This window comes from Oryza brachyantha, chromosome 6 (assembly GCF_000231095.2).
Source record: "Oryza brachyantha chromosome 6, ObraRS2, whole genome shotgun sequence".
Lineage (NCBI taxonomy): Eukaryota > Viridiplantae > Streptophyta > Magnoliopsida > Poales > Poaceae > Oryza > Oryza brachyantha.
In genome coordinates, this window is record NC_023168.2 from 3,233,632 (window position 1) to 3,261,518 (window position 27,887).

Consider the following 27,887-nt stretch of genomic DNA (forward strand, 5'->3'; position numbering starts at 1 on the left):
CAAGAGCTTAATTACGTAGCTGACACAGCAAGCAGCAGTGCAGCACGTCGCCCGCCAGCCCAACTGAATTGTGAGTTGTATGTATATATAAATCTTATTACACTGTAACCACACAATTAATTCACAATTCAGTTGGGCTGAATTGTATTGTAGTAGCAGCTAGGCACGGTTTAGTACGCGATCGGGACACGGTTTATGCAGACGCTGACTACTGAAGTAGTTGACACGTTCGCCCTGCATGGAATGATTCTCACTACTCTGTTTTCCTTTTTTTTTATGGGCTGGTACGTGGTGCAGACAGTCAGAAATTGAGCGTGTTGTATATTGGTTTTTTCGAACAGTTTCCTAATTAGATAGAAGTACAGGAGTGTCACTTTCAGTGAACGTCTGCTAGCGATTTTCCCTTCTTATTGGTCCACGAATACAAGAGATTTTGGGGGACTAATCCTTCGGTCTATTAAGATTCATTCAAATTTAGGTGGCCATCGTTTGGCTTTTCGAGGAAAAAAAGTGAAATGGTATATTTAAAAAAAATATAATTTTTAAATATAATTTTTATTTATATGTTCTTAACTATCTCAAAGTAAAGGATGAAAAATAAACTACAATAAAAAAATATAAAATTAACTTTAAATTTAGAATTAAAAATTTAAATTTTTAACTTATAAATATAAGCGGAAGAGAAAAGATGAGACTGATATTCTCAACTTTATTGCTTCCGACTATCGTTTCATCAACCCCAACCCGATATAGTAGTCTAGGTCTAGTTTATACTCTTCATTCTTAATATTTAAAAAAATATAGAAAAATCTCGTAGACGGAGAAAGTATATTCAGAAGACATAGCTAGGCTGTACTATACCTACTCCTACATACCCGCTGAATGCTTATGAATAATCAATAATTTGACTTGACTTGAAACTCGAAGCGTAGCAAACTGGTAGAGCAATCTTCTTTCTTAAGGCCTAAGGTTATTTTTCAGTGATGACCAGATCATTGGGACTGCATGATTTGACTCAATGGAATTTTAGCATCAACCATGTGCGTCCCCTGTAATACGGTGAAAATGACGATGAATTGTTTTTTTTTTGTTTGATAAAAGACTGCCATGACGATGAATCGTCACAACTGACAAATTATCCTTCGCTTCCAGAACCTGAGTGTAATGTCTATATGTATTTTTTGCATTTGTACTATGGTAGTCAGTAATAGATTAAAATAAACTAACTTTTTTAAACAGGTTGCAGTTTCTATTTTTGGTTGGATGGTTTTTTTAAAGAGAAATCGAAGGAATTAAACCGTTTCATGTAAAAATTCATGTGTGCCAGATAGGCCCTAAACACGGTCAGTTTCCAAGCACTCAAGCTGCCCTGGTTGGAAATAACAAGGGAAGTAGGAATGCCGTTTTATCTGCTGCGTCGTGTCGACAGTAGACGCATGGATCAAATTGGCAGAGAGAAAACATCAACTGAACCTCATTCAGCATGAATCATGAATGCGGTAAAATTAGTGCCAGTCTAGAGGATTAGCACAGCTTACAATTGACCAACTAAAAGGAACAGAAGGGAAGCGGCATACATAATTAAGCAACGCGCCAAGGCCAACAGAGTGGCACTTTGCAGACCAACACCAGTGGATTTTTTTTTTCTAGCTTCAGAGCCATACATTTGGGTTAGATGGTGCAGATAACTGGTAACCATTCTAATTGTTTTCAGTCCTAATATGGAGAGAGTGTATAGGGTTGTTACTCATGCCAATCTGTGATGATTGAGGTTCATTGTCAGAAATAGCTTCCTCACTTCTACAAACTAATAGTTTATTTGTAATACAAGAGAGAGAGAGAGAGAGAGAGAGAGCGTGTGTGTATTGCATTCGCAAAATAGAAATGATGATTAAATTTTTGTTAAGGAACAGTAGTTTGTAATGATAAATATCGACATGATCACTTACTAAAATATGTACAGAACGATCTAATTCACGGCCTGGGGTGAATGAAGCATGTCTAGTTGAATGGCAACCGCTGAGACAAGGCTTCATGGCCGGCCTTCCTGCAGTAATTTCTACAGCAGATTGGTTAATATCTCTACAAAAGATGCAGAAATGGATCATTCTTGTTTCTGAAAGTTCCTCTCAACATCTCGCCCAGTATTCATCTGGTCTGGGCAGAATTTGCCGGCACAGAGCCACTCTGAATCTGTCCAGGTTCTTCACCATCAGCACGCTCAAAGCTCCCATGGACATCCTGGGAACTGTCAGTTCTGATTTCATGGAGGGGTACATTGGCCATGACATTCTGTTCCGGGTTACATTCTTCATGAGCACCGTTTCCACCATCCTCATCAGGATTCTGCATGTCAGAGTCTCTAATCTTGGTGTACTTGGCAAGAACTGACTTGGAGATGCTTATCATCAGCATGAGAGCTGAGATGCATCCGGTGATGATGAAGAGGCCAGAGAAACTCTGCAGGGTAAGAGGTGTGGAGTCTGTGCTGGGAACTGCGTAGCTTGGAGAGACAGCCTCTGTGCCGAACCATTTTGCTTCAATACGTGAGCCCTCGTCCCCACCCGTTACCTCCAATATGGCAGTTGAAAGATTATGCACCACTGGAAAACCAGGAGGGAACACCTAAAATAAAATTAAAAATGCTGGTTAGTTCAGTATCACCCTCGCCATTTCCCTTCTGCATATACTTATAAGTCAAAATTTAAATTTTTATGAGTAATTTTACAGTCTAATAAAAAGTAACAAAAAACACCTCAAGGTACCGGTACCTCGCGGTACCAAATCGTTTCTCACAATTTGATCTAACAGCGCACATTCTACTCAGCTAGATCCAATGGTAAGAAATGATTTGGTATCTCAAGGTGCTTTTTATTGGACCGTAGCAAATCTCTAAATTTAGAGTTGATTTTGGAGGTTTTTTTTACCGAAATTTATTTTTCAGCCTTGACTTTTAAATCGCTAAGAATACATGTATAAAATTTTTATTCATAAATTATTTTTCGTTCGCACATCACCCAAATGCAGTAGAGATGTTGAAGGATGAAGGGTCTTACAAAACCAAATCCAGGCGTCTTGTAGATGCGGCTAAGCATCTGGAATTCCTTCTCGTAACGAGGGTCCGAGAGGAAAGAGGTTAAGTATGGGATCTCATCGACAATGGCCGACACCCCTCCGTTCTTGGACCCCTTCCTCAAAGCTTCAGCATACTCCTGCTTGTTCCTGTATGGCCTTAGCATTCTCTTGCTGAAACCTTGCTTCATCAGAAATGATTCCACGAAGGATCCCTGCTGGTATCCGACGTAGTCACCATCATACAGGATCTGGAAAAGATCCGTCTCTGATGGCCGGAGCCTCTTTGCAGTCAGTATGGACGACAGGCTAGCCGTGTAGCTCTGCACAAGAACCAGCACCACGAAGCACCAGATCACCACAACAATTTTCGACAAGGGACTCTCGATAATTTGACCTGTGCCATAGCATAACATAGATAGTAGGTTATCTGAGAAACTAATTGGATCACTCACGATTAAGCAATTTTATCATTTTTGAGAAGGTACCAGAAGGTAACACTCTTTTTTATGTAAAATTTAAGAGATTTACTTCAGTCCAAGGTATCGGTACCTCGTGATACCAAATCATTTCTAATCGTTGGATCTAACAGTGTATATCCTACTCGGCTAGATTTAATGGTGAGAAACGATTTAGTACCTCGAGGTACTAAGTACCTTGAGATATTTTTTATTGGACTAAAGCAAATCTCAAAATTTTATACTAAGAGGTATCAAATTTTACATAGAAAACAGTGACACCTTATGATATCTTCTCAAGGATAGGAAAAAAACTCCTCACGATTAATGCAGCCTGCAAAAAATTTGAGCTGAAAGAATACTAACCGTGAGAAAATGTCAGAGTGGAGAAAGAGAAATAGAGGGCAGTGCTGAACTGTCTCGAGCTTGATCCTTGGTACTCCAGGTTTCTGGGATGTTCAATCATCCAAATCACTATGCCGGTGAACAAGAAGAAGATCACAGTGGCAAGCCAGAGTTGTTTTGTCAGTGGCTTCAGGAACACCCACTGGATTGCTGACTTAGATCCGTTCTCCATGGGCACCAGCATCGACACACCGGATTCTGTGTACGGCATGGTGAAGTCTGCATAGCTGGTTCGCTCAGCAGTAATCGTTACGTCCCCAACCGCTGCATCGTAGCTCTGGTAGTAAGAACCAGCAGATATAATGTAAGCACTCGATTTCGTAATTTGAGTTTTTTTACCGTTCTTTAAAAAAATATCTCGAGATACTATATTTTCTATGTAAAAGTTTAGTACCATAATTTTGCGCTAAAAATTTTGATACCTTAAGATACTTTCAACGATGATAAAAAAATATATAATATATTTGAATTATATTACTAGTTTCCTACTAGATTTCTTTTAGTCGTTTCCTCCTAGGAGTAGGAGTGGGATTAATTTTCTAATATGATTCTACAATCCTTTTCCTACTAGGACTCTTGATTTCCCCTTATATATACCTTCTAAGCTGCACAGGAAGGGTGCGACGACCCGGTGTATTCTTATGCTATTATAATCATTATCTCATAGTGATTATTACCGGTTGGCATCTGTGGTTTTTCTCACAAGGGTTTTTTATGTTAAATATGTATCTCGGTTATCTACCAATTTCCCTAACATAGTGAGTAGAGTTTTTTTTATTATCATTAAAAAAGTATGGTAAAAAAGATCGAGTGATCGAGTAAGGCTCACCCCTGAAGACACACGCTGTACTAGCTGGTCATAAGAGCCATTGAAGACGACATACTCATAGCTCAGGTTATGTGGTAGCTTGTGCACGGCAGCCTCAAAGACATCAACGCAGTACCCAGTGAAAGTTTTGTCAGTTACATTCAGAAAAGCTTTGAAACCAGGTTTCCATGGCACAGCAATCTTGAGCGTCTTCTCATAGCCTCTAGGCAGAGCTCCTAGATTTCTTCTCACGCCAGCATTGATGCCCTTGGTTTCTGGATGAGAAAACAAAATCAGTTCATGTTCAATTATTATCAAGCAATATTCTCATATGCGATGACCAAGAATGAACTTCATAGCACAGCTACAGCAACAATTGTTTGCATGCGTTCGCACGACAGAGTGAAGGTCATGTTTTGTATGAAATACCTTGGGGGTACATTTCATAGGAGAAGTACATGAGCCCCGCTATGATGGTCTCTTTTGGTAGTAGAAATAAATTTGAATCATTGCTTTAATTCTATCACAGAGTTCATATCTATTTCTACTGTCCCCTCAATGGTAGTAGAAATATGGAGAGGCAAAATAGTAAAAAAAAAATACAGATGTAAAATCATATACTTTCTCTTGCGGAATGATGTATCGTCAAGTATGTGCTAGTAAGCAATATAATTTGATAAATATATAAAAATCTCTTATAAAGAATTAATAAAATCCTTAATACCAGTATTACCTCTAATAATTAATTAGTAAAGTACTCTAATAATAAACGAACCATCCAGATCTATTCTACTAGTAGTACTCCCTCCGTCTTTTTTTATTGGGCACCATTAATTTTTAAGTTTATGTTTAACGATTCATCTTATTTAAAAAAATTATATAATTATTAATTATTTTATTATGATTTGATTTCGTATAATTACATAATAGTTTTGAATAAAGCGAACCGTTAAACCTAGATTCAAAGTTAATGGTGTGAAAAAAAAAGAGTACAGTACTAATCATACTACCATTTCTCGATACACACGCAAAAAATGATATTTTTATTGATACTAATGGTTACTGAATAATGCAGCAGGATCGACAGAGGGATTAGTAACCTACAGACACGGATAAGTTTATTGTATTTATTTTCCATTTGAGTTTAACATTTACCATTATCACCAGCGGCCGTGATAGCATCCGTGAGCCAGCCACTGCCATTGGCGTCCAAGCTGTAGGCCTCCGCCGCCATGGAAACGTCTCCTCTCGCCGCCGCCGCCGCCGCCGTGACGGCCGAACTCCAAACCACGAGAAGGATGGCCGCCGCCATGGCCAGCCGGCGCCGCCGCGTCTCCATCGCCGGCCGCGGCCGACTTGCCCTGCCGATCGATCAGCTCCAGACACACAACGTACACAGCGACGCGTAGCCGATTCAACTGCATGTACGTAGTATTTATATAGGTAAATACTGCACATGTGTGTGGCTGTGCAGCCAGTCAGAAATTCAGTTTGCATAAGTTTCTGAAGGGAGAACGTAACGCAACTTGTTCAGAAGTTGTCAAGCACAAAGTCCTCGAGCTCCCTCCCTTCGTTTTATACTTTAAGATGTTTTAATATTTTTTAAATCAAACTTATTTATGTTTGACCAAAATTGTGCAAAAATACAGCGACATTTTCTACATAAAACAAATATCTCTCGGTATATGTTTAATGGTCTATTTAATAAAACTAACTTGGTGTCTTTGATTTTGCTATATTTCTCTGTAAATTTGATCAAACTCTAGAGAATTTAACTTCACGGAAAGTTAAATCATCCTATAGTATAATAACGAGGGAGTAATGCATGGTTGGAGTAGACTAGTAGCAATAATCAATCATTTGACTTGACTTGAAAGTACTAACCACACAAGTGTTCATACAGTTTCGTAGGAGTAGATCAGTCGGTCAATCTTCTCTCTTGCAGGCTTAAGAGTTTGTTTATTTTTCCATCATGACCAAATGTAACGTTCCATCCTAAGACTTAATAGAATTTAATAGAATATTCATTCTAACAAGTTATAACTTTTTTTTTCTGAAAGCTTATCTCAAGAAAACCTCGAGGTTAAGCGTGCTTGGTCTAAAGTAATCTTAGAATGAGTGACCGACCAATAAGTTATTTTGATTAGCCATAAGTGCTATATTAACCAACATATATACGCGAGCTGAGAAATTCGTTTTTTTTATTCATGTCCAAAAACTCATTCCGACATCCAGTCAAACATCTACGTAACCTTTTTATCAAAAATTTTTGACAACTAAACAAGACCTTAATCTACTACTCCAAAGTAAGCTGCACGACCTGCATGGTTAACTCGATGGAATTCTAGCACCAAACCGCGTGTCTTCCTTTTTAATACTGCAAAAAAGACAAGTTTCTTCTCTTCCAGAACTTATCCACTGCTACATTGGCTACCCGTTCAATGTTCTGGTATACAGTCACGCGAGCGATCTGGTCCATTTTCTTCGTTTTGCGAGTACGAGTCTCAGTCACTGTCCGAGCTGCTACAAATTTTTTAGTTGCAGAGACGAAAGAAAAGAAAAAAAAAAAGGAGAAATGGCACAGGAAAGAATGCACAGGTTCAATTGCAAGATTCAGCAGGCGTTTGTTTGACTTTTTTAAGAAAAATGCCAATGGCATATTTACAAACAAAAAGTAATTTATAAATAAAACTTATTTATACGTGTTCTTAGCAAATTTAAAACAATTAATAGTTGAAAAATAAATTATAATGAAAAAAACCCTAAAATTAACTTAAAATTTAATTTAGATTATAATGATAAGCAGAACGGAAAAGATGGTGGTCTCAGTAGCACTACATTTTGGCTGTTCTGTTTTAGTGCAGTAAACACATTGGCCAAGAAAAACATCATTGCAAGATATCGTTCAGCGTGTTTGTGTATTATTGGGGATCTGGAGTTTTAGAATATAGCTAGCTTACAATTGACTTATGCCAAGAAAAAACACATCAACTGAATATCTTTCAGCATGTTTGTGTTGCAATACAGTTATTGTCAGAGTTCTAGAATATCTTGCAATCGACTAACTAAAAGCAATGGAAGAAGCATACATTAAAGCAAAGACCACATGCTGGAGCAAGCAGGTCAACTCAAGAGATCTTCTTTGGTAGCTTCAGAGCAATTGCAGTGACTTGGAGTAGTTGGAGTTGGTGCAGATTCAACTGGTAAGTAGTAACACTATAGTTATTTCTAGTTTCTTGTACTAATCTAGAGGGTATCAGAAGGCACGGAGTTGTTAACCATGCCAATCTGCACTGGTTGAGGTTCATGGCTACAAACACCTTCCTCATTTCTGCATTTGGCATATCTAACCTTGCCAAAGTTTAGCAACAGCATGGCAATCAGAACGCATCCAGTGATAATGAAGAGACCTTTGAAGCTCTGAAAGCTGAGACGTGAGTCAGATTCGTGACTGCCATAATTGAAATACGGGGTTGGATCCACGGACCATTTCTTTTCGATTCTCAAACCTTCAGGCCCCTCTGATAAGCTCAAGATGGCCCTTGAAAGATCTGGTACCAATGGAGAGCCTTTGGGTAAAACCTGCAGAAACATAAAATGTAAAGCCAAGAAAAAATAATAGAAGATGCACTATCTGAAACTGCAAAAAATACTGTTAATAGGTGCAAGAAGCTTACAAAACCAAATCCACCAGTTCTGTCAATGGGACCAACTATCTGGAACTCTTTACCATATTGTGAGAGGAAAGAATTTAGATAGGGTATCTCATCAAAGATAGCAGAAACCCCTCCATGCTTTGATCCCGTCCTTAGGGCGTTTGCATATTCCTCCTGCTTGCTGTAGACTTTAATCTTGCGCTCATCAAATCCAAGTTGCTTCAGCATTGAGTGCACAAATGATCCATTCTGGTATCCAACAAAATCGCCATTGAGCAAAAGTTGTCTCAGATCAGTCACCGAAGGCTGGAGCCTCTCTGCAGTTAGCATTGACGACAAACTTGCTGTATAGCTCTGCACTAGAACTATCATGACAAAGCACCAGATTACCACCACAATTTTTGATAGAAGGCTTTTAACTTGACCTATGCACGGAATTATTAATAAATAGATTATTAATAAATGAATTAATATCAATGAAGGTTAAAGAAACATGGTAACAATCAATGCAGTTTTGAAGTATGAAATAGCATCCTCAGATATTCAAGTTTCAGGTACGACTGACATGTACAGTTCTCTACTTTATTTATTCAATAGTTAATAGCTAGGTGAATAAGGATGACTTTAATGACATACCATGCGAAAAGGTCATAGTAGAGAATGCAAAGTAGAAAGCAGCGCTGCACTGTCGTGAACTTGGCCCTCGGAATGCGCCATTAGTAGTAGACCTTTCAATTGCCCACACAACTAGGCCTATGAAGAAGATAAAGACTATAATAGCAATCCAAAGATCCTTTGTTAGTGGCTTCAGGAAGATCCAAATGGTTGGTTCATTGCCATCCTTAGCTAGGACAAGCATCGATACACCAGACTCTGTGTACGGCATTGTGAAATCTGCATATCTAGTTCTGTCAGCAGTAATTGTCACATCACCGACTGCTGCATCAAAGTTCTGTTGCACACAAAGGAAACATAAAGGGAACAAGTAAATACTTAGGGAGTTAGTTTTGGGTTTATCCACAAGGGGAAAACAATTGACATTAAGAAATAAGCATGGACTAACCTTGAAAAAAACCTGGGATACCAGCTGGTCATATGAATTAGCACAGTCGTAGGGAATGTACTCGTAGCGTAGAGCATACGGTAATCTCTTGACAGCAGCTTCAAACACATCAATGCTATAGCCACTGACACTTGATCTATTGGTGTTAGGATTAGTCTCAACCTTCACAAAAGTTTTAAAGTCATGTCTCGTAGGCACACCAATCCGGAGTATCTTAGCATTCACTGGGAAATCCCAGCCTTTGGGCACTGTTGTTGAATCTCCTGGCCAGATGATATTTTTCAGGCCAACTGAACTTGTGCTAAATTTAGACTCGCCATGGATAATTGTTGAGTTCATAGACATTGCGAGTCCAGAATCAGAGCTCCAAAACCCAATCACTCTAGCTTTCTCTCCAATCACATTGACAACCTCATATATGGGAACTTGCATATGCCTATCAACAAGCCTGAATTTCCCAGCCAATCCATCAAACTCCCCTTGCAAAATGGAATTGAGAAGTTCTGGCCCAGTGGGAAACGCCGGGAGATCATCTACTAAGTTCTTGCCTATGTTTCCCCCAATATGAAAGCTTGGATTCAAAGAAGTGGACCTATGAACCTTCTCAATTGCTGTTGCAACTGCCCATACCACATCGTATGCCCAGTATTGAAAGGCAGTGGGTTTTGCCATCCTAATATCAGTATTTGGATGGTATTTACTGACGAATAAGGTAGTAAATAGAGAAATGAAATCAAGGATCCTTGTAGACTCTGTTATATATGGCCGAAAGCTAACAATTCCTTGCATCGTTTCAATGGTATTTTCAGGGAGCACATCAAGGACAATACCAATGCTGTCTGTGACAATCCAGACATAGCCTTCAGCCATCATACCTAGTGCTTTTGCCCTTGCAAAGAGGCGGGCAGCACGGGCTGGCAACATGTGGACAATGAAGACACGAGTCTGCATGGTCATGAGCTTGTATAGTTCCACATCAATACGGTTATTGGAGGAAGAAGCAGGCAAGGCAGACCGGTTGATGACATTTGCCCCAACCTCTTGTAATGCATCAGTAATGGAAGGGAGAATGCCAACACCATAGTTGCTGTCCTCATAGACAAGAACAACATTTCTCCAGTCATAGGCTTTGACGAAGGCAGCAATGGAGGCCACCTGGAAGGAGTCCTTGACACAAGCACGGATGAAGTATGGGACATGAAACCGAGTGACGGCATCACCTGTTGCCGAGAAAGTGATCACAGGAACCTTGGTCTTGTTTGCTAGGTAAGCCACAAACTCTGCTTGTAGCGTGCTCTGAGGACCAATAACAACTGCAACATTTTCTTTGCTGATGAGATCTATTGCTGCAAGATAAAAGAATGACCAGTTCAATTCTTCAGACCTCACATCACATATTAAAAGGGTAGGAAAATAAATGTGCAATACATATGCTATCAGAATCCTTTCCTACATAGGAACAATCCACACTAGCACATAGAAAAAAAAATTTAATCCATAGTAAATTCTGAAGAAGATGAAACACTTCAACCAAAATAAAATGTGCTAAATTACAAGACAATAGTATAAATGATTTTAGCATGTCTTTTGTTCCTTTCTCATTCTACCATCTGAATGTCATATACTGCATTTTACTCTGTCGGTTCCATTCTAGAAAACAAGCAGGGGCAGATCTACCATGGAGCCCCCTTAAAATTTTATGCCAAAAATCAATGGAATTAGGGGCTTCCAGCATTAACATAGTTTGTTTAGACCCCTAGTATCGTTGCTAGATATGCCAGCGAAGACAAGCTAAGCTACACCTAATCTAGATAAGTGCCTGATGAACAACCCAACCTATCAACCATCTCAAATTTACTAGCCAAAAGTTTCAGAAACTAGTTACGCACTTTGGATTGGCTCATATGTGCTAATGACTGCTACATTAGCACATAAGCGAAGACGAATCTTTTGAGCCTAATTAATCCTTGATTAGTCATAACTGCTACATAACTTATATGTGCTAATGACGGATTAATTAGACTTAAAAAAATCCATCCTGTTGTTTTCTGACACCTTGCGTAATTGGTTTTTTAATTATTCGCTGAAATAGTCTTTCGATATCCAGTTAAACATCTGATGTGACACCTAATCCAAAATTTTTCGTGCACTAAATGAAGTCCTCGGACGACTCTCGGCAGTAAAGTCTCATTCAAGTTTCTATCCGATCTGTATATATTTTTATGCTCCCGTCTCTAAGTCTCGTTTGAGTCTCTCCTCATAATTAAGCTGGTGCTCGATCTCAATTAAAAGCACACGTAGGGAAAACTTTATCGAGACAAAAAGATTTATAGCGACAGCTGCAACTACATACTCCAGCTATTCATAAATTTGCGGCGGCCATGGCTTGCACTTGCCCCATCTCGATAGGGGTAATCAGCGATACATGGGCAAACTTGGAATAGTGATTTTGGGATACGCATGCGTTTCATAAGAAATCACTTTTAAAATATATACGAACATCATAAAAAAATATGAAAAAAAGTATGAAACTTCAGATATAATCCCTCAAGTAAAATACGTACGTACAACAATTATACAGTAGGTACGTACATATATAATCAGACATAGCCAGGGACGGCCCGGTCCAGACCACTGTATATACATCTCTCTCAATCCAACCTTTAACACCCACACCCACACCCACACGTAGCAGTTTAAATTCGGTTCAAAACACTAGAGTCACGTCTCTATATTTTGCGGTTCACATATATAGGTGTAATACCTGCAGATGCGGCGGTGACGACGTCGCCGTCGGAGTCCCTGGCGCGCAGCCTGACGCGGGTGCCCAACTCCGGGCGCGCCGCGTACACGTCCTCCAGCGCCATCTCCATGCTCAGCAGGCTCTTCTTCCCCAGCTCCGTCGCCAGGTCCAGTATCACCCCGACCTCCACCGCCACCACGCCCGCCGCCGTCGTGCCGTCGCCGGCCGCGGCCACGGTGACGAGGAGGAAGAAGACGACGACGACGCCACCAACACTGAGAGTACTGCTGCGGGTAGCAGCAGTGGCTGCTGCTCCAGTACTGGAGCCAGGTAAGCCGCTAGGCTCCTGATCCATATGTGTACGGCACTTGTGAGCAGTGACAGTGGTTGCTAATCCAGTAGTGGGGCTGTACGCTTGGCAAATACTCATATGGTGATAGTACTTATAATACAAGCGATTTACAGTTTCTAAGAGATACCGAGGTATTAAATTTTTAGCGTAAAATTTTGATGCCTCTCAGGATCTACTTAACCTCTTATAATACACATATGCATCAATGCATGTAATATAATGTATACTTTCTCTGTCTCTAAATATTTGACATCATTGACTTTTTTATACATGTTTGACTATTCGTCTTATTTAACTTTTTATCAAACATGTAAAGTTATATATATGCATAAAAGTTTATATATTTAACAATAAATGAAATGATATAAAAATAATTAATAATTATGTAAATTTTTTGAATAAGACAAATAGTCAAACATGTATAAAAAATCAATTGCATCGAATAGTTAGCGACGACCCACGAGTGACGACCTAACCGCGTTCGATGATTACGTGTCTAATGGTGTAAGCGTATCAAATCCGTTAAAAAGAAAATGCCTTACTCTAATGTATTATTTTTTTATTTAGCATATTTTTTTTGTCTCTTTGTCTTATATATGTACCAGTATGACTGATCTGTATCAAATTCGTCTATACTGTTCTTACATGTAGATGGCATCCTCTACATTGTGTAGGGCATGCAAAAGTATATTCGGTAACGTTTAGGCACCATTTAGTTCACGAAAAGAAATTATTTTGGTGTTATATCAGACGTTTGATCGAATATCAGAAATGGTTTTTGAACGCTAATGAAAAAACAAATTTTATTGCTTGTTTAGAAACCGTGAGACGAATCTTTTGAACCTAATTAATTCATCATTAGCACATGTGGGTTACTTTAGCATTTATGACTAATCATGGACTAAGTAGACTCAAAAGATTCATCTTACTATTTTTCCTCTAACTGTATAATTAGTTTTTATCTTCACCTATATTAATACTACATTTATATGTCCAAAGATTCGATACGATATTTTTGAAAAAAAAAATTTGGAAACTAAACAGACCCTTAGTTTTTTTGTACTCTCCGAGCAAAGTATATTCACTAGCGTTTAGTTCTTAGGCCGTGTTCTTTTGGGAGGGGTAAGTTAACTTATCCCGACATAGAAAACGTAGTAATAGATTAGTACATGATTAATTAATTATTAATTATTAAAACATATAAAATAAATTAAAATATTTTTTAAAACAACATTCTATAAAAATTTATAAAAAAATATATCATTTAGCAGTTCAGAAAACATGCATGCGAAAAACGATGAGAATAAGTTAACTTAGAGGGGGCAACAAACACGGCCTCGGTAGTCTCCAAGCTTTGCCCACTTGTTCTTTTCTCACTGTTGTCTGCGAGGCAGTTTCTATTCGGTTTAATTTTCTATCAAGCTGCTCACTTGCTCAGTTTGTACAAGTATTATACACCCGCTTGTCCATTAATTACAGCTAGCTAGCTCTGAAGTTTACTTGTTACGTGAGAGCACTCGCTGCAGTGCAGCATCTCATGAAAAAATTAAGACAAAAGTACACAGATTTGTAGCTGTGATGTTCCCCAATAATGTGACTAATCAAACCTTTCAAGATCAATTAGAACCACAGAGTGCTACTTGCAAGATTAATTAATTACAGGGTACTCCTTGCAAGATTAATTATGGAGTATTTTTTAGAGGATAATTACATAGTGGAGTAGTTGTGGTTCCGGGCCGCGGGTCTTATACAATGACTTGGCGTTGACGTGACACGCCGCTCGCGCGATGGATAGGTCCTGGAGGGATTTTAGCAACTTCGATAGTATTAGGTCTAAATCATTTATACTCGAATCTAATAACTAATTTATATAATACTATCTTTGTTCCTAAATATTTGACGACGTTGATTTTTTTATAAGGATTTGATTATTCGTCTTATTAAAAAAATTTTATCAAATATGTAAAGATATATATGTGCAGAAAAGTATATTTAACGATAAATGAAATGATATAAAAATAATTAATAATTATGTATTTTTTAAATAAGACGAATAGTCAAACGTATATAAAAAAGTCAACGGTGTCAAATATTTAGGAAATGAGGGAGTAGTTATCTACTATTAATACATGGCCCCACCTGTATACATACATTGTGTTTTGAAATTCGTGCTATAGCTGGTTATAAATTTGTAGCTCGCTCGTTTTCTCTTTCCTCTCTAATCTATTTAAAATATATTTATAAATGGCTTATAGTCTACTATTGTGTCTGCTCTTAATAGTAGTGCAGTGACACACATCGAGGAAAATGGCAGAGTATTGTATCAGATCTATGGTATAGTCACTGTGGCATAATAAATAATGTTGAATATACTGTTTATATCGTACCAAACCGCCACAGCAAATCGGACGGCTGAGGTTTATCCAATCTAACAGCACTGTTCTCTGTTTTATTATTGTTGTGCAATGAGAGAGGATCAAATTCCGTCCGCGAGACATGGCACTGTCTGTGCTGACACCGAATCAGGCCGTGAGGAGATTCTTTGGTTAGTTGGATGGAGCCTTGCATTATTGGAATCTGCTTCATTGTTTGTCCGTGTTATCGTCTAATTAGGATAATTTTCCTGGAGACATGATTAAAGATGAAGGAAGAAGGAATAATATCTCTCTCTAAAAAAAAGGATGGGATTGCATGAGGTCAATAATATCTCTCTCAAAAAAAAAAGGATGAAGGATTTGAAGTATGAACTGAATCAATGATGAAGCCTAGGCAAGGCAAAGCACTTGAGTCGTGATCAGTGACGGAGGAAAGACGAAAATTTATCTATAGCGAACTTAATTCTATTAAGGCCAAGTTCGTTCACCCTCATAAGTTAACTTATCCTCTCGTTTTTCACGCGCACGTCTCCCAAACTACTAAACGGTGTATTTTTTGCAAAATTTTTTTATATGAAAATTTTAAAAAAATCATATTAATCTATTTTATATTTTATAATAATTAATTAATCATATACTAATCTATTAATACGTTTTTCGTGCCGGGGTAAGTTAACTTACCCCCACACAAAACGAACACGGCCTAAGGTCGCTTTCGGCCCCTATAAGTTAACTTATGCCCCTCTTTTTCGCGCGCATGCTTACTGAACTGCTAAACAGTGTATTTTTTATTAAAAAAATTATATATGAAAGTTGTTTTAAAAAATCATATTAATATATTTTTATTTTTTAACAATTAATAACTAATTAATTATGTACTAATCTATTGCTATGTTTTTCGTGCCAGATAAGTTAACTTGTCCTCCTTACCTCGAACGCGGGCTAAGTTCTAATTTGTATATAAAACTGCATATGTAAAATAAAATGAAGCTATAATGCATTAACTTATAAATCATCATATAAATAGTACTCCATATAAATCACAATACTTATAAATCATCTTTTGCACGGCGTACAACACTAAGTATGGTGAGGGGGGTCTGCCAACGGCCAGGTATGGCGGCCGCCATACCTCACCATAGTGGTGGCTCCGCCACTGGTCGTGATGATGGTTGAGAAAAAACTCTTTAACAGTTTTTCATCTTAACAGTGCATAGATCAACTATGTCATGGGAGGGGCTCAAAACGGATGAAATACAGATGAAAACTAGCTCTATCATATTCGTTTTTAATTTTTTCCAAATCAAAATCGGAATCAGAAACTCGAATACGGAAACGGAATCGAATATTATTGAACAAATATAGAGTGAGTACGAACCGAATCGAATACAGTGATGAATATTAATCGGAACATAAAACCTCTTAAACTAAGTTTCACAAATTATCAAAGAAACATAACTTGTTATTTTTTTAATATAAGTATATAAGTCATAAATATTTTCAAATATAAGTGATTAATAATATCATAACAAGAAACATCCGTGGCAATTATAGGGTCGTGGGGCCATGGACACCTAATGTTTATTTTTATTTTTATTTTATTTTGGAATAAGGCCGTAGTCCAGCTTTTTATTAAAGCCAGAAAAATAGTTTTGGGAGACTTTACATGACTGATCACAGCACAAAAGAAACACCCAGACTAGGCCAACCAACATATACATCAAACCAGCTGAACAACAGCATTCAGAAGCCAAAAGCTAATCTCAGGGGCAAAGCACACAACGAGTATCAGACTGAAACCAAAAGCGGGGGTTTTTAGATGGGGCTAAAGTTTTTTAAGTCCATGTCACATCAGATGTTTGGACATTTATCGTAAATATTAAACATATGCTACTTATAAAACTATTACATAAATGAGCCAATTCGCATGACAAGCCTAATTAATCCACACAGGCTAATTATGGATTAATTAGGTTCAATAGATTAGTCTCACGAATTAGTCTAAGATTATAGATGAGTTTTATTAATAGTTTACGTTTATTATCTATAATAAATATCTAAACATCTGATGTGATAAAAGGGAACTAAATCAACCTATCCCTACTCTACGTACTGTTTATTCTCACCGACCAATCCCCACCAGAAGTACGACGGTGTGAGCAGGGACATGGCGCTGCAAACTCTATATCTGACACACATACCCCCTGGGCATCCTCAGAGCAAGTTCAGTATAGTCAACTACTAGCTTCAATTCATCTATAGTCAATCTAATAGCCAACTACCTATAAAACATCAATACATGATCTCACATGCCATATACATATTTTGTCTTGGAACCCGTGTGTAGCTGGCTACAAATTAGCAGCACACCTCTTTTTTCTCTCCCCTCTTTATCTCTTTAAAATATGTTTATAGTTGGCTTATAGTCTGCTATTGTACCTGCTCTTAGTATACATTTTCTTAGTAGGGCTATACATGTTATAAGATGCTAGCTTGATGAATGGTACCTTAATGTTTAAAATTATACATCTTATACTAAGGTGGGATCCACTAAAATACAAAGATGTCATCTTTTCCATCTTTCTCTGCCATGCGACATTAAATATTTAGCTAAAATATTTTTTAATCTAAGCACTAGTTGTCTAAATAAGCAATCGGTGTCTAAAAAATTTAGCATAGCACCCTTACTTCGATGTATAGCACTTATCTCACGTATTTCTCTCTACTTTAAGTACCTTTTTAGCCCACAAGTTGGAGCTGTGTAATCACAGCGCTCTGAGAAGTTCCGAGCCTTGCATTATTAGAACAAGTAGGCCATATTTACTCGTCGGCCTAATTCGTTTTCTAACCAAATTCGTTTATTTGGAGTTTGGTGGGCCTAATTTAGATGTAGGCTGAAACGTTGATTGCAATTACATCGGCCTAATTTAGCCATGGGATAAATAAGTGATGGTTTAGGTAACTCAAATGTACTCATGGGCCGTATTCATTGATGTAACCCAAATTCATAAACTTCTAGGCCTGCAAATGGGTTGGGTGAGAATGGGTTTAACGGGTTGGATGTTAGTCTGAATTGGAATAAGTTCACATTGGGTCCCTCAAATTGTCACGAAGTATCAAAATCGTCCCTCGACCGCAATACCAGAAATGTTGGCCTCGAAGTTATGAAAACCGTTCAAATCAGGTCCCTTGACAGTATTGGAGGGTGGTTTTGCTCACGTGGCATCCCGGTCAGCAAAAAATATATTAAAAAATTTATGGAACCTACCTGTCAGTGGACAAGTCAAAAAAAAATACCAAATAAAATATGAGGCCCACCTGTCAGCCTAATAATAAAATAAAAAAAATCGCTACCTCTCCTCGTGTTGGTCATAGCGTACGTAACTACGTATGTAGCGCCGATCAGCCAAGAACGAGTTAAGGTTCTTGCTACGATTGCTTTTGAAGTTTTGATTCGAGATATGGCGGCGATAGATGTGTTCGTCAAGGCCGGCAAGCCGCTCGTCGAGAATTAGACCGGGTCGTACCTCGCCTGGTCCGGCAAGGACCAACCGGCCGTCGCCTGGGAGAAGCTCGGGTGTGGGCTACTTGTCTTGAAGCCCCTCAACTTCGTGCTGCCGCACTACGCCGACTCCGGCAAGTTCGGCTACGTTCTTGGCATCAGCGCGGTGGTCAGGGTTCTCCCCGTGGGGGTAGACGCCAGGGAGAGGGTGGTGTGGCTCGAGGCCGGGGATGTCATCACCGTGCGCGCTGGGGAGGTCACGTGGTGGTACAACGATGCAGATGACGGTGGCGAGGATGTCACCATATTGTGTTCGAGGGTGACACGGCGGGCGTCGTCAGCCCCGTGACATGTATGTTGCCGCGGCGCATGCGGTGTACATCGCCCGGGGAAGTGGGCGCGTCCAGATCGTCGGTGCCGGCGGCGCGTCGACGCAGCTAGACAGGAAGGTCGCGGCGGGGAGCCTGCTCATCGTGCTGCGGTACAGGGTGGCGCTCGTGGCCAGCCCGGCCGCCATCGCCCCCGCCCTCCCGCGCCAGCCGACTCCTGCCACCGCCGCACGCGTCGGCCGCCGCCCTCCCGCGCCGCTAGCCCGCCCGCCACTGCCCCTGCCCTCCCGCGCCAGCCACTGCCGGTCACCGTCGCTCGGCCGACGCTCGTGCCGCTCGCCCGGCTGCCACCGCCCTCGCACTCCCGCGCCGACCGACGTCCGCCACCGCCAAGAGGCCGACGTGCGCGTCGGCTGTCGCCTTCCCGCGCCGCTAGCCCGGCCGTCACCGCCCTACCCTCTCGCGTCGGCCGCTGCCCGCCGTCGCAGCCGGCTTGACCGCCTCCACCCCTGCCGACGCGCTCTAGAGGAAGAAGAGAGGAGAGGAATGGAGAGAGAGGAGAGGAAAGGGGAGAAGGGGAGAGTAAAAATAAAAAATTTTGACATACGGGACCTGCAGGCCGACACGTCAACAAAACCGGTCAAAAAATGGGTCAATACTGCCGAGGAACCTTTTTGAACGGATTCTCAAAATTTAGGGGTACACATTTCTATTATTACGGTCAAGAGACGAAAAACAAACTCGTCTTCAAGTTTAGGGATCTCTAGTGGACTTATTCCGTCTGAATTTGCTTTGGTTGGGTTGAAATGCACCAACATCTCTATTGGATTGGATTAATTTGGATGCACAAGAAAATTGATCGGTATGGATTGGATTGATTTGGATGCACAGGGGAAATGGATCTAAAAACTCATGCCGATTTAACTCAGATTTGAGCAAACAAGAGGCCACGAAAGCCTGTAAGTTATTCCAGGTCGAAACCAAACATACAAATCACAAAAAAAATCACCACCCCGTCCTCCAAAATCGCGGTCGCAACTTGAAAACATCACATGATCCCCATGCTCTTACCCATTTCCAAATCAAAATGTTCAGATTCAAAAAAAAAACGCTATTGATTCTCATATATGGAAAAAAAAAAAAGAATGCAGGGCTCGCCACGCGTGCCAAACTCACCGATTTGCTCTCACTGTTCAGCCCTCTGTCCAATCCACAAAACCAAAAAGAGATTGATTTGTTGATCGAGTCGTACCTGAGAAGAGGCTAGGCAAAACGAAGTCTCGACCGCGGCTGCAGCGTTGACCCGGCGAGTCAGATTGCCAGCTTGTTCACTCCTCTCTCAGAAATGCTGAGTCACCTCACAAAATAAAAAAAGAAAGAAAGAAACACTTGAGTCCAGTCCAGTAGCCAGAAAATGTGCATCCTTACCAGGCCCAAATAGCATACGAATCTTGAAACAAATCCAGTAGCCAAAAAATCGACTGACCAATTCTAAAATTTCAAGCTCTTGATGAATAGCAAAACCAAAGTAACTCATAATATGAAACGGAGGTAGTAACAGTCTGGATTTAATTCATTTTTCTAAACTAAATTGGACCTAATCCAATTTTTCTGAACTAAATTGAACCTAATCTAGTTTCTTGTGTGCAAGCAATGAACTGGCTTGCATTCATTGTTTTGTAATCAATCATCCATGTAAAATACAAGCGTTTTGGTGTGACCAATGCAGGACAGCTGAAGCTTTACAAAGATGATTACTACTTACAGTGCAGTTTTTATTAAATATTCTGCCAAAATGAAACAAATCGGTCCCATAAGTGTGTTTCTGTGATCATCAGCAAGCCATGCAACATCCGAAAAAAAAAATCTTAGTTGTAGTGGCACATTCAGTAATGCACTTCTGGTTTATGCTTTGGGATATGTACTATTCCACCTGCATATAGCACAGTTGGATTTACACTTCATAGGTTTGCTTTAGCTGCAGTATGCTTGAGCCAATAGAAATTAAGGAAATGAAGTGTTTTGAGCCAAAGCCACACAAGATTCAACTTCCTTTGTGTGTGTTGTCTTGAAAATTGGGCACCCTCATCAAAGATTGAATGCACAGGGAGACATCATTGCAGGAACAACATAGCACCCAGCATGTTGCAAACTTGTAAGTCATGTTAGCCTACAATTCAATCACATTTGATAATAGTCATCTCAGAGAAAAAAAAAAAGAAAACAAGAACAGTCCCAGCATGGCTCAACCCATGTTTGGCCGTCTGGTTACTTGTCAGAGAGTATTTGAATTACAACCCCAACATGATTGTGTTTCAGCACATTCCTGTGATAGTTGCTACAGAATCTAAGGTGTGTTACTGGATTGTCGACATGTACTCTAAACCTTGCTATTCTTGTTCACTTTGCAACACCTGCTAGGACCTTTTTTTTTCAAAGCAAATTCCCAATTAAATATTTTAGCCCCAACAGCCTGGGTTTGGCCTGTCAGATAAAATCTCAATGCCTTTTTATTCCAAACCCATTGCCATAAACCATTGTCATTCTCAATCATCAGAGCTACTACAAGATAAAAGTAACAAACAACCTACATACTTCTTCAGCACAAGCTTTAACATATATAGATTATACAAGACAATCCAAAGGGTCACAAACCTTAATAATTTGCATTCCTGTGCGACGACCTAGCCAAAATCGACAGAAGAACTTCAACACCATCCGTTTCAGTCTACACTCCAAGCAGTGAAGCAACTCAATTTACTTTCTCAAAACAACGGGATGCGTAAGCTTCAGCAAGGCCTGGAATGTGGTCCTTATAAGGATCCACGAACCTTTGCACAAACTTCTCCTCGCCCATCGCGGCTGTGCGGTAGTAATCCAACTCGCAATTCAGCAATCCCTTTGCCCGGAGGACCTTGAGCAAGTAATGCCGAGGCAGCAGCCGCCTTTCAAGGCTATAAGTGAACAGCGCTGGCCTTTGCGCAATGTACCGTTCCTCCAGTCCAATATCCCTCTTGAAGAACTCCGCGGCTCGCCGGATCTTTTTTTCAGACAATGCCAGAAACTGTGGCGACTTCCTCACAATCAATAAGACATCATCCCGTGAAAACCCAAGCTCATCCAGCACCCGCAATTTCGCAGCGACAGACTCCTTGCTTGTTAGGGCCACCGCCATGAGCGCGTACCGGAACATCCGAGAACCGCGGCCCAGCCCTAGCTCCTCCGCTCGTGCCACGGCGTCCCGGAGATAGCTGGGATTCAAGGTGAGCAGCCGTCTGGAGTAGACGGATGGACAACTGGCAATATCACAAGCAGTCATCCCGCATTCCTCGAGGAGCGCCAGGTTCGGCTTCACCACCTTCTCGAGGTCGGAGCCGAGGATGGAGGAGTTCATCTTGAGGCACTTGAGGATCTTCTCGAATGAGCCCAGGACCGGGAGCCAGAAACCGAGGTTTGTGGCGAGGGCGCGGCTGCGGAAGGTGGAGTTGGCGAGAGGGACGAGGCGCGCGATTTGGGAGCGCGAGATGCCCAGGTCGCCGAGCTCGGCGGCGCGCCTAGCTAGGTTTTTCTCCACGCCGGCGCACAGCAACCCTGGGTCGGCGGCGACGGCGGCGGCGACGTCGGGGCGCGAGACGCCGAGGTCGGAGAGGAAGGCGAGGACGGCGTCGGGCCTGGAGGGGGACCTGAGGTGGGAGAGCTTCCCCGAAGCCTTGGCTGCCTGGGCCCGGGTGAGGCCGCAGGTGGCGACGAGGTACTCCTCGACGGCGAAGGGTTTGGGGGAAGCCGGCGCGGTGGTGGAGACGGCGCGGCGGAGGTAGATGAGTGGAGAAATCACTACTGCATCGGGGACATGGGACACGGGCTTCAGGAGGAGAGACACGATGCGCCTCCGGAGGTGGATCATGGCGGCGGCGGCGGCGCGACGATTGCCGGCGGCTGCTGCTTCAAAGCGCGAGGCTAGGCTTTGGCTTTATAATTGTGTATTTATGTGTGTATGCGTCTGTATAATATGTTTTCGTTAAAAATTAGTGTACTTCTGTAACATTAATATCTAGTGCAAATGTTGAATGGATTAAGATACATTTCATGTTGTTGTTTAACCGTGGGTACAGATGAAAAAAAAAAGAGTATTGGCAATACATGTGCCATCTCATAAAGGCTGGGAAATGAATCCTTTAATACGCTAAAAAAAGATACTACTAGGTATGTATTCCAAGAGCTTTACAACAACAACGGGTGTAGAACATACTGCGATAATTTAGAACCAAAATGTAGTCTCCTTCGGACGCCTGCTTCTCAAGTTTAAGAAAAAATAATTTTCAATACTTATAAGTTTTGCAATGAACATAAATAAATTATAAGGACATACCATCCTCAAATATTGATATATCTTTCAGAGTACGTCGTCTTACCTGAATAGCTTTACGTTGCATATTCAAGGGCCATGTCAAGATAAACAACGGGGATTTTGGCAAACCAAAGAAATAAAATAGATCTGAGTAGAAACACGTTCTCAACTGGTAGGTAACGAGGATGACTTTAGTTATTTATGTGCAAGTTAATATGAAGCCATTAAAACCGCAAGAATTTAAATTTTGTAATGCAAAAAATATTTGTTTATCAATTAGAACAAACCGCTCTCAATTTAGAACACATCGGCTCGCTGACTGTGGCCCCCGTCGACCCTCGAGTGATTTTTGTTGCTCCAAGATGTCATCATCAACTAATTTTTGTTGGACCAAGTCTTTTAGTTAATAACTATTGCATACTAATCCTTTTTTCTATAAAGTTAATGCTCACTAAGTATAGTTAATGCTAATTCTCTCTTTCTCTCATGAAGTCACATCACCTTAATTATTTTAGTCTTAAGATGATACATTAAGGGTATAAATTACATCTCATCTATAAAGTTCGTCCTCACTAAGTCTAGTTAATACTAACTCTCTCTTCTCTCGTAAAACCACGCCACATCGATTGTTTTTAGCCTTAGATGATACATCAAAGATGTAAATTGTATCTTTCACATCACCTTAATTATTTTTAACCTTTGGATGATTTATCAAGAGGTTAAATTGCACCTCTTTCATCAAAAGGAATACCATACAACCCAATTATTTTATAACCTGTGGATAATTGATAAATGTAAAAAATATATAAACACATGGAAAAAAAATCTAGTAGATAAGAAAATCTTTTTAGAACTCATATCTGCTATATTCTATACTATCACACAGTTCACTCGCAGCAACACGTGGGGGTGTTCATCTGGTGAGTATTATTATTATGCATTACTACTGCCTGCTGTACTGGTGAGCTACATACAGCCTACAAATTACAACATTGCTACTATTTCGGTACCGTTAGACATTGCTATGCTGCTAGCCCCTAATACAGTTACATTTTGGGTATACACAAATGTTCAATAGGTAGTCTATGTGGTATATATGATTATTGCTTTGACTTGATATCACATAAATATTCGTACTGGGAAGTGTTTGTATCTGTCTTGGTACATATTTGTATCCAGTATTATTCTTAATTGTATATGTATTCGATAATATCCATGTTCTGTCAATTCTGGTTACAAAATGTGGATTAGAATATGAGAACAGTGAGATCCGACCGAACCCGATCAGTTTTCACCCTTAAACTTTTAGAGTTTGCTAAATTACTTCTAATACAATGAGTTACTTTTACGCTTTGCAAAGTTACTTCTAATACAAAGAGTTATTTTTATAATTTGCTAAATTTCTTCTAATATACTACGTAGTAAAGAGTTGCTTGTATTTTTATGGGGAGTAAATTCTATAGATTGTGAGGATCACTTTTTGGATTATGAAATAATACTATGCAGTGTAAAAATATTTAATGTCGAATTTATTTTTTTACTCACTAAGTTTTATAATATAATATTTTTTTTAATTCATGCGAATGTTAATGAATCCACGTGCATATAAAACCAAATACATTGAGCAATGGAAAAAAATATCTAGATATCTAGAAAGTCTTACATAATAAGATGTAGGGAGGACATTTTAAGTAAATTAGGTTCAAGTATATCATAAGAAGATCATATACGATTCAAAGTATATTGGTAAACATGGTACTCTCATATTTTATATATGACACCGTTGACTTTTAAGATTACGTTTGATCATTCGTGTTATTCAAAATTTATATCCAAATATGGAAAATTATAATGCATACTTAAAGTTCCTATAATAATAAATCATATTATAATAAAATAATTAATAATTATATATTTTTTGAATAAGACGAATGGTCAAACGTAGACCTAAAAGTCATATAAAAAATATGGAGGGAGTATATAAAAAAGATTGGCTACTATACTAATATTAGTTGATGGCGGCTACTGGGCATTTAACAAATTAAAAAAACATGTAAACATGTGGCAACACGTTAAAGTTAACGTATAAAACATATTGGATGGTGGCTAATCACTATTGAGCTATAAGACTAACGAACACTTGTTAGGTTATAACAAGTAAAAAGTACGCCGTCCGTGGGATTCGAACCCACGACCACACGGTTAAAAGCCGTGCGCTCTACCGACTGAGCTAGGACGGCTCGTTGTATTGTAGCAATAAATAATTTTTATTGGTTTACAAGTTATTTGGTTGCCTAACCGAAAGGGTGATAAAGTTAGGGTGTTTAGTTAGTGAAATAAAAATTTTTGGATTGGAAGGGGTTTTTGGATACGAATGAAAAAACGAATTTCAAGGCTGGCGTGGAAACCGTGAGACGAATCTTTTAATTAGTCTGTCATTAGCGTATGTGGGTTATTGTAGCACTTATGACTAATCAAGTACTAATTAGGCTCAAAAGATTCGTCTCACGATTTCTCACATAACGTGTAATTAATTTTTCGTTTTATCTATGTTTAATACTCTATTTAAGTGTCTAAAGTTTCGATGTGATTTTTTGGGTGAAAATTTTTGGGAACTAAACAACCCCTTAACATCAAAGTTATAAAACATATTAAATCTATTTATCAATATAAGACTTAAATCTACGCATATATATAAATAATATATATTAATCAATAGATAAATTTAAATATATGAAATTCGTACGGCATAAAATAGAGAGAGTGTAGTTAACCATGTGTTGTAACCCAAAATAAGATTCAGGAAACAGAGGTAGTTAAAGGCAAATCAGAAGAAACGAAATTTTCGTATGTCTGATTTTTTTAATGTAAACTTTGTTAGGGAAGCAACTGTTTGGTTGACAGCTTATAAGAATCTAGAAAAGCTCCTAAACCCAGCTTCTCCAGAGTGTGGATTCTTAGTTCATTTTTCAGAATCTGTAACTACAGATTCTCAGAAGCTATGAACCGTTTGGGGCAGCTTCTGACAGAAACAGCTTATGGAAAAAGCTGCAGCTGGAAGGAGCTCCCCCAAACATGCCCAATAATAAGCATTCAATGCTTCTAGCTTATCTAATCCTTCCGTCTTTTTTACCGAATACCGTTGACTATAGAGTTGATGTTTGATTATTCGTTTTGTTCATAAAAATTATATAATTATTAATTATTGTTATTATCATTTGATTTATTACTAAAAATACTTCAAGTCTAGCCTATAATTTTGCATATTTACATACAAATTTAAATAAAATAAAAGAATAATCTAAAAATCATCCATCATCAAATAAAAAAGAGTTCACCGAAGCACGCCACCCGTGAGCTGGCTCCCTCGCCAATGAGCCATCGACACTCGGCCGGATCGGCCTGCTTTCTGGTTCGCATCCTTACTTCGAAGGATTATTAAAAAGGATTTCTCTTGATATATGTTTGTAGTCTCATAAATCATCAATTACCTATCCCATATCACACATGACTCTATTTTATTAATACATATTAACTACATATTTCTCATCAAAGCATGTATTATTTAAGAAATAGTATTTGCATATATATTTGGAGTAGGGGAGATAAACTTTAAATTTAGAGTTTTTTTTCTCTCAACCTACTTAGAAGATGGCTAAAATTAGAGAATCTGTTAGAGGAACTGATAATCATATTGTTTTTACTTTTTATTTTTCTATTTTGTAGATGAAATACGAGATATAGAGATGTGCTGCTTGAAATGCTTTTACACGGCCAAAAATCAAGCTGAGTGTATTATTATCTACTAATTACTTAATTAGTCCCGCATCCAGAGAGCACGCAGTGACTCTTTTCATGATGCACTATCAGTGCTGCTGCTTTTATGTTCAGACTTTAGACTTCATAGGCAAGAACAGTTACTATAGCCCCCAGCTATAAACATATTCCCTCCGTCCCACAAAAAATCAATTTTTTGGTCTTTGTGTCAACCATTTGACCATCTGTTTTATTTGAAAAATTTTCAAGAAATTTTTAAAAAATTAGTCACACATAAAGTACTATTCATGTTTTATCATCTAATAAAAATAAAATTATTAATCATAAATTTTTTTTAATAAGACGAAGAGTTAAACATTGTATCTAAAAACTGAAAAGTTGATTTGTTTTGGGACAAAGGGAGTATTTTAAAGAGATAAGAGAGTAGAGAGAAGAGTAGTTAGCTACAAGCTAGCTGCAGCACGGACTTCAGGACGTAGTGCGTATGATATGTGAGACCATGTATTAATGCTTTGTAGTTAACTATTGTATGAATTGCTTATTAATTTAACTATATATAAATTGGAGCTAGTAGCTGATTATAATACTAAGATCTACTTCCTGCGAAAAACCCCTGAACACATTTTTGTGATTTCTACCGTGACAGTTTTGCAGTTGAGTCAGCTAACAAAATTTTCTACGTTTAACCGCGGAAACATCCCATCAAATTGTACATTTGCAAGATTTATCGCATTCAGATTAACAGTGCAAATGTTGTGTGGAGAAAATCAATCAATACCATGAAGATGTTTTCCACGCACTTCCTCCAATATTTGGCCCGGCTCGTTCCCATTCCTAATTCTCTTTTTTTTACATGCATCCCAATCTGCTAATCATGTGTTTTTTAAAAATTTTCTATGAAAAAACTGTTTTAAAATTCACATTAATATATTTTTCTAAGTTTTATAGTTAATAATTAATTAATCATGCATTAATCCGTTACTGCGCTAACAACACAAC

General features: G+C 39.1%; 3 protein-coding genes and 1 non-coding gene across 6 annotated transcripts; all 4 read right to left on the reverse strand.

Annotated features, from left to right (window-relative positions):
- Positions 1-1,945: 1,945 nt before the first annotated feature.
- Positions 1,946-6,082, reverse strand: LOC102702948 (glutamate receptor 2.8-like). The gene is made up of 5 exons (XM_015838541.2): positions 5,899-6,082; positions 4,765-5,018; positions 3,897-4,212; positions 3,057-3,469; positions 1,946-2,625 (listed from the first exon to the last, which is right to left on the reverse strand). Exons 1-5 carry the CDS (start codon positions 6,080-6,082, stop codon positions 2,149-2,151), a joined length of 1,644 nt encoding a protein of 547 aa, XP_015694027.1. The 3' UTR covers positions 1,946-2,148.
- Positions 6,083-7,624: 1,542 nt separating this feature from the next.
- On the reverse strand, positions 7,625-21,501 carry LOC102702854 (glutamate receptor 2.7-like). Of its 3 annotated transcripts, none has more exons than XM_015838740.1 (6): positions 21,419-21,501; positions 20,016-20,111; positions 9,463-10,808; positions 9,036-9,351; positions 8,421-8,824; positions 7,625-8,325 (listed from the first exon to the last, which is right to left on the reverse strand). In XM_015838740.1, the coding sequence occupies exons 3-6, from the start codon at positions 10,417-10,419 to the stop codon at positions 7,990-7,992; spliced, it is 2,013 nt and encodes a 670-aa protein (XP_015694226.1). In that variant the 5' UTR covers positions 10,420-10,808; positions 20,016-20,111; positions 21,419-21,501; the 3' UTR covers positions 7,625-7,989. The 3 variants fall into 3 exon arrangements, with proteins under 3 accessions (XP_015694226.1, XP_015694227.1, XP_006655867.2); XM_015838741.2 differs by having other exon boundaries at positions 20,016-20,120; positions 21,419-21,460; XM_006655804.3 differs by lacking the exon at positions 21,419-21,501 and adding an exon at positions 12,227-12,551 and having other exon boundaries at positions 20,016-20,087.
- LOC102703224 (transcription termination factor MTEF1, chloroplastic-like) lies at positions 21,489-22,756 on the reverse strand. The gene has a single exon (XM_015837994.2). It carries the CDS (start codon positions 22,665-22,667, stop codon positions 21,516-21,518), a length of 1,152 nt encoding a protein of 383 aa, XP_015693480.2. The 5' UTR covers positions 22,668-22,756; the 3' UTR covers positions 21,489-21,515.
- Positions 22,757-25,278: 2,522 nt separating this feature from the next.
- On the reverse strand, positions 25,279-25,351 carry TRNAK-UUU. The gene has a single exon. It is a non-coding gene; the product is annotated as a tRNA-Lys (tRNA).
- Between the last annotated feature and the right edge of the window lie 2,536 nt (positions 25,352-27,887).

Excerpts from the sequence above, each read along its gene's own strand:
- LOC102702948 (XM_015838541.2), bottom strand. The coding sequence starts at position 6,082 with ATGGAGACGCGGCGGCGCCGGCTGGCCATGGCGGCGGCCATCCTTCTC. Across the intron at positions 5,019-5,898 it reads CACGGCCGCTGGTGATAATG|AAACCAAGGGCATCAATGCT; the intron begins GTAAATGTTAAA and ends TTTCTCATCCAG. Across the intron at positions 2,626-3,056 it reads AGACGCCTGGATTTGGTTTT|GTGTTCCCTCCTGGTTTTCC; the intron begins GTAAGACCCTTC and ends ATTTTATTTTAG.
- LOC102702854 (XM_006655804.3), bottom strand. The coding sequence starts at position 12,335 with ATGGAGATGGCGCTGGAGGACGTGTACGCGGCGCGCCCGGAGTTGGGC. Across the intron at positions 10,809-12,226 it reads CGTCACCGCCGCATCTGCAG|CAATAGATCTCATCAGCAAA; the intron begins GTATTACACCTA and ends TTTATCTTGCAG. Across the intron at positions 8,326-8,420 it reads GAACTGGTGGATTTGGTTTT|GTTTTACCCAAAGGCTCTCC; the intron begins GTAAGCTTCTTG and ends ATGTTTCTGCAG.
- LOC102703224 (XM_015837994.2), bottom strand. The coding sequence starts at position 22,667 with ATGATCCACCTCCGGAGGCGCATCGTGTCTCTCCTCCTGAAGCCCGTG.